The following is a 6909-nucleotide window of genomic DNA, read 5'->3' on the forward strand; positions in this document are numbered from 1 at the left end:
TCATCTTAGTAAAATAAGTTGTAACACTAGAATTTCCCTGCACCACAACACGTAGCTCCTTTTGCAGCTGAAGAGTTTAGCACTATTTGTCTGACCAAATCTATCTTTCAGGTCAGCCCAAAGGTCTTTAGCACTTTGTGAATACAACACACTTTCTGCTATTTCTTTGGAGAGTGAGTTGAGAAGCCAAGAAAGGACCATATCATTGCAACGTGCCCAAGCTCTTTGAAGACCTGAATCAGCAGCAGGAACAACTAGGGTTCCATCAATGAACCCTAGCTTATTCTTAGCAGATAATGCTATCACTATTGCTCTTCTCCATCCTCCATAACCTCTGCCATCAAATGTAGAAGAAACGAGGCTCATACCAGGATAATCTGAAGGATGGAGGTAATAATGATGTGCTGAATCAACAACACCAGAAATAGTAGATCCTGTAGCTACAGAAACTCCAGTAGCAGGAGTAGATGAATTCAACAAATCGCTGGGCTGACTTTCAGTTGCCATGATGTAGTGTGAATCTATAGCAGATCAAACCTGCTCTGATACCATGATGAAATAGAAGAACAATTTTAGAGAATTTTTCTTTTCTGTATATTCAATCTGATTTTGCTGTACAAGGACTGTGTATAAATACAAAATGAAAAGAATCTGTGCATAACTAACTATCTTATGTGTCCTTATTGTATTGGCTAGTCTATAACAAACAAAGAATAAAATTTTCAGCTGTTGTCTTTCTTCTATTCTCTTCTATTGGACTGGATATTGGGCAGACGGATAAGGAGGCCCAAAAGACTAAAGAGGGCCAATGTTGAGCAGCCCATATCTGGATCCTTAGGCGAACAAAACAAGACAAACTGCTGTCATTTACAGACAACCTAAATTGTACCAAACCTTATACTCAAACCAAACCCTTTTCTCTATCAAACGCCATAGACGAATCTGAGATGCCTTCATCTCCAACAAGCATATCTTATTTTTTGGTGGCGAAATGCTTTGAAGAATCTGTAATCAGTTGTTTCCTTTTAGACGCGCCTCTATCTCTGCAATTGCAAAAAAGACGTTCAATCACGAATGACTACTCCACTTTCTCGTTCCCAATATTTGAATCTCTTTGCCGGTCAAGATAAACAAAACAATACGGGTTACTTCACGTGAGGTTCGTCAGATACTAGGTATGCAATGAATAGTACTTACTGTATGTTCCATGTTTCTTGTTGAAATGAATGATGTAAGATGTATGCCGACTCTTTTGATGAGAAGTTAGTTTCCATAAGTTAGTAATAAGGATGATCTAGTGTCCATGTTCTATTTTTCTTAACTGTTAGTTGCTGTATTTTTTTACTGTTAGTTGTTCATATTTTAGTGGAAATAAATCTGGTAGTAGAACAAGTATTTAGCAACCAAAAAGCTAGGTAACATACTTCTAAAAAAGCTCCTGATTTTCATCAACAATTCTGGTGTTTTTTAGGAACACAATCAGACCCTAAGCAGTATATAAAAAAATCTGTGTAGTTGCTTGAAAAACACACAAAGAGAGAGATGTGTTTTGCTATGTAACTCTTCTCAATTTCAACAATAAAAGCTGACTCAATTTTACCAAATCTCAGTATGTATCGTAACTCGGTACTGGAAAATGTGGAGATTAAGCAGAAAGTGCAAGAGTTACTAGAAAATGGTGTGATTAAGCCTAGCAACTCACCATGTGGCTCACCAATTGTCTTGGTTCCAAAGAAAGATGGAGGATGTCGTATGTGTATCGATTACCGAGCACTTAACAAGATCACCATCAAGAATCGTTACCCCTTCCGTGGATTGATGATTTGCTGGACCAACCAAAACCAGCAACTGTGTTCACCAAACTAGACTTGAAGTATGGTTATTATCAAGTCCGAATTTGTGAAGGAGATTCCTGGAAAACAACATTGAAAACGCGCCAAGGGCTATATGAATGGATAGTAATTCCGTTTGGTTTATGCAATGCTCCTGCAACCTTTATGCGGTTTATAAATGATGTATTGAGGCCTTATATTGAGCAGTTTGTTATTGTATAACTTGACGATATATTGATCTACAGTTGTTCAAGGGAAGAGCACATTCAGCATGTGAGGCAAGTATTTCTATTATTACAACAACATCAGTTGCATCTCAACAAGAAAAAATGTGAATCACATTGGTGTATCTTGGGTTCATGGTAGGAAATGGCAACTTGCAGATTGATCCTAATAAAATCAAGGTGATCACAGAATGGCCAAGACCAAAGACAGTAACAGAGGTGCGAAGTTTTGTGGGACTTTGCCAATACCTTCGGAAATTCATCAAAAATTTCTCCATCTTGGAATCACCTTTACATTCACTGACAAAAGCTAATCAACAATTCCAGTGGAATTAAGAACAAGAAGAAGCCTTCCTTTTGCTGAAAAGAAAAATAAACGAGGCACTAATCTTGGCGCTACCAATCTCCAGAAACCTTTCGAGATAGAAGTAGATGCTTCAGGTTATGCCATAGGTGTTGTGTTGTACAGGAAGGGCAGCCAATTGCTTAGTATTCTGAATTAATTCAAGGAGCTCAGAAAAATTATCCCCACTATGATAAAGAGCTATTGGCCTTATATCAAGCCGTTAAGCATTGGCGGGTTTATCTTTTGGGCAAAGAAACTGTGGTTCATACCGATCATCGTGATATGGTGTCCATCTTATTCAAATGATTTGGTAGCCAATTTTGTTGACTTGGTTTGGTTTGGTAGCCAATTTTGTTGACTTGGTTTGGTTCCTGGTTTGGTAGCCAACCTTGTTGAAATTATGAAAAGTGTGTGCAAATTGTCAAATATTGTAGGTTTTAGAGAGTGAGTTTTTGGCTATAAAAGGAAAGTTTCAACTCTCATTTCTACACACCAACAAAGAGAGAAAAGAGAGAGAGAGCAAGGTATTCCATAGACTATAAGAAAATAGTCTGTGAAGAAAAATAGAGTGTGAGAGATATTTAGTGAGGTGAAAAAAGCAAAAGAGTATTTTGTTTTCTTTTGAGGGTGTAGTGGTCTTAGGAGTATTTGTACTCGTTACTACATATTGTAAAATCCTCTCTATAGTGATATCAGTTGCTCTTTTTGGCCGTGGTTTTTCCCTTATTCAGAAGGGTTTCCACGTAAAATCTTGGTATTATTTTTGCTGCATTTTTATTCTTGTTGATTTAACTATAACTTAGTGGTCCGCGTTTATCACTAATACCGTGAATATTATTTTACGGGGTTTATTCCCAACAAGTGGTATCAGAGCCAAGGTTCTGTCTGAGTATGCTCTGTGGTTGCAGCATAGTCTGAACTTCCACATCAGAAAAGAATTACTTTAGTCTCATAATAAATAGTATTTGTATTTGTGATAAACAATGAAAGCCAACACTAGTAGAATGGTTACTTTGAATGGCACAAACTATGCCATTTGGAAGGGCAAAATGGAAGATTTGCTCTATGTCAAAAGTTTTCATCAACCTGTCTTCGCCGCTATAAAGTCTGATAATAAATCAGATGAAGAGTGGAATCTGTTACACATGCAAGTTTGCGGCTTTATTAGATAGTGGGTTGACGATAATGTTTTGAACCATATTTCTGGGGAGACACATGCTCGGACCCTATGGGAGCACCTTAAAAGTTTGTATGCTCGAAAAATTGAAAACAACAAGATGTTTTTGATAAAGCAGATGCTGCGTTTAAAATACCATGATGGTTCCGCGATGACAGATCATCTGAATAATTTTCAGGGGATCATGAACCAGTTATTTGCTATGGGTATTAAATTTGATGAAGAAATTCAAGGCCTGTTTCTACTTGGTTCCCTACCAGATTCTTGGAAAATTCTTAGAACTTCATTATCAAATTCTGCTCCGGATAGTGTGATTTCTATGGATCTTGCCAAGAGCAGCCTTTTAAATGAAGAGATAAGAAGAAAATCTCAAGGTTCCTCCTCATCAGATGTCTTGGTGACTAGCTCTAGAAGAGAAGAAAGAATTGGGGTTCTCAAAATAGAGAATATAATAGAAGCAAATCCAGAAGCAGACTTAAAGATATTGAGTGCTATCATTGCGGGAAGAAAGGGCACACAAAGAAGTTCTGCCGAATTTTGAAAAAAGGAGAATAGAGACAAGGAATAACAGAAAGAAGATGGCAATTGTGTGGCCACCGTCACTATGGAAGATCTTGTTACCGTCCTTGATGCAGATCTGATAAATATTGCTTGTGATGAGTCATGCTGGGTTGTGGACAGTGGTACCGCATCTCATATGACATCAAGGAAGGAATTTTTCTCATCTTATACTCAGGGTAACTTTGGAAATTTGAGTATGGGTAATGAGGCTGTATCTAGGGTGGCTGGTGTTGGAACGATTTGTTTGGAAACTAGTATTGGAACTAAACTAGTTTAAACAATGTAAAATATGCACTTGATGTTCGTTTGCACTTAATCTCTATTGGTGTTTTGGATGATGAGGGATATGTCAGTACCAATGGTGCTGGAAAGTGGAAGCTCACTAAGGGTTCCATGATTGTGGCTCGTGGGGAAAAATGTCGTGGTCTATACTGGACTACAACCTTTACCTGTGTTGATATGGTGAATGCCTTTGAAAGCAATAACTCTTCAACGTCACGGCATAAGAGGCTTAGCCATATTAGCGAGAAAGGACTAAATGTTCTGGCCAAGAAGAAATTGTTGTCAAATTTTGAAAGTGCAAAATTAGAAAAATGTGAGCACTGCTTGGCTGGAAAACAAAAAAGAGTTCCGTTCCAGTCTCATCCTCCTTCAAGAAAGACAGAGTTACTTAAGTTGGTGCATTCAGATTTATGTGGTCCAATGAAGACAAGGACTTTGGGTGGTGCACTTTATTTTGCTACCTTTATTGATGATTGCTCGAGGAAACTTTGGTTCTACATCTTGAAGACTAAAGACCAAGTGTTAGGTGTCTTTAAGCAGTTTCAGGCTTCAGTTGAAAGAAAAACTTGAAAGAAGCTGAAGTGTATTCGTACTGATAAAGGTGGTAAATATTGTGGACCGTTTGACGAATACTGCAAGCAACAGGGTATCAGACACCAGAAGACTCCTCCTAAGACTCCTTAGCTTAATGGTTCAGAAAGGATGAACATGACCTTGATGGAAAGAGTCAGATGTTTGCTTTCTGAAGCAAAGTTGCCGAATTCCTTTTGGGGTGAGGCTTTGTTGACCGCCGCACATGTTATTAATCTATCCCCTGCAGTTGCTTTGCAAAGTGATGTTCCAAACAGAGTTTGGTATGGCAAGGATGTTTCCTATGACCACTTGAAAGTGTTTTGTTGCAAAGCTTTTGTACATGTGCCTAAAGATGAGAGGTCAAAATTAAATGCTAAGACAAGACAGTGCATCTTCATTGGTTATGGCCTTGATGAGTTTGGTTACAGGCTATATGATCCAATTGAGAAGAATATCATGAGAAGCCGTAATGTTTTCTTCATGGAGGATCAAACCATCGAAGATATTAACAAAGTGGATAAGCTAAAATTTCCAAGTTCTGAAGGTTTAGTTAATCTTGATCAAGTTTCTCATACAAATGCAAATAACGTTGGTGGGATCAATGATGATGGTGATGCCCAGAACCATATTCCAGATCAGCATATTGATGGTGATGGTGATAACAATGCTAATGTTGATGAGGTAGATGCTCCTACTCACGAAGCTGTGGACGAGTTAGATATTCCACTCAGGAGGTCTTCTAGACCTCGTACTCCTTCCTCCCGTTATTCACCCAATGAGTATGTATTACTCACTAATGGGGGAGAACCTGAATGTTATGCGGAAGCCATAGAAGATGAGCACAAGGATCAATGGATTGAATCCATGCAAGATGAGATGAAATCTCTGCATGAGAACCATACTTATGAGTTGGTGAAATTGCCTAAGGGCATGAGAGCTTTGAAAAACAAGTGGGCGTTCAAAGTTAAAGCTGAAGAACATAGTTTGAAGCCTAGATACAAAGCTAGATTGGTTGTTAAGGGATTTGGTCAAAGAAAAGGTATTGACTTTGACGACATATTTTCTCCTGTCGTGAAAATGTCCTCCATTCGGACAGTTCTTGGTTTGACTGCCACTCTTGATTTGGAGATTGAGCAAATGGATGTGAAGACTGCTTTTCTTCACGGTGACTTAGAAGAGGAGATTTATATGGAACAACCTGAAGGCTTCAAGGCAAAAAGTAAAGAAAATCTTGTATGCAAACTTAAGAAGAGTCTATATGGATTGAAGCAAGCTCCCAGACAGTGGTACAAGAAGTTTGAGTCTGTTATGGGGGAGCAAGGCTACAAGAATACTTCTTTAGATCACTGTGTGTTTGTACAAAGATTTTTTGATGATGACTTTATCATCCTCTTGCTATATGTGGATGATATGTTGATTGTGGGCAGGAATGCTTCCAAGATTGACGAGTTAATGAAACAATTGAATAAGTTTTTTGCAATGAAAGACTTGGTTCTTGCTAAGCAGATTTTGGGCATGAGAATTACTCGTTCGAGAAACGAAAGAAAGCTTTACTTGTCACAAGAGAAGTACATAGAACGTGTGTTGGAGCGTTTCAATATGAAAAGTGCTAAGTTGGTTCGCACACCCCTTCCTGGTCATCTGAAGTTGAGTAAGAAGATGTGTCCTACAACAATGGAGGAAAAAGAGAGAATGACCAAGATTCCTTATTCCTCCGCTGTCAGAAGTTTGGTGTATGCAATGGTATGCACTCGACCAGATATTGCTCATGCAGTCGGTGTTGTTAGCAGATTTCTCGAAAATCCAAGAAAAGAGCATTGGGAAGTTGTAAAGTGGATACTCAGGTATCTAAGAGGAAGCTCACATGAACACTTATGTTTTGGAGGATCAAATCCAAAACTAAAGGGCTATACA

At 38.4% G+C, this 6909-nt stretch overlaps 1 protein-coding gene across 1 annotated transcript; it reads right to left on the bottom strand.

The window, feature by feature from the left end:
* LOC142166059 (uncharacterized) lies at positions 1–507 on the bottom strand. The gene has a single exon (XM_075224472.1). It carries the CDS (start codon positions 505–507, stop codon positions 1–3), a length of 507 nt encoding a protein of 168 aa, XP_075080573.1.
* Positions 508–6909: the final 6402 nt, after the last annotated feature.

This window comes from Nicotiana tabacum, chromosome 11 (genome assembly GCF_000715075.1).
Source record: "Nicotiana tabacum cultivar K326 chromosome 11, ASM71507v2, whole genome shotgun sequence".
NCBI lineage: Eukaryota > Viridiplantae > Streptophyta > Magnoliopsida > Solanales > Solanaceae > Nicotiana > Nicotiana tabacum.

Coding starts and splice junctions, on each gene's coding strand:
- LOC142166059 (XM_075224472.1), bottom strand. CDS start 507: ATGGCAACTGAAAGTCAGCCCAGCGATTTGTTGAATTCATCTACTCCT.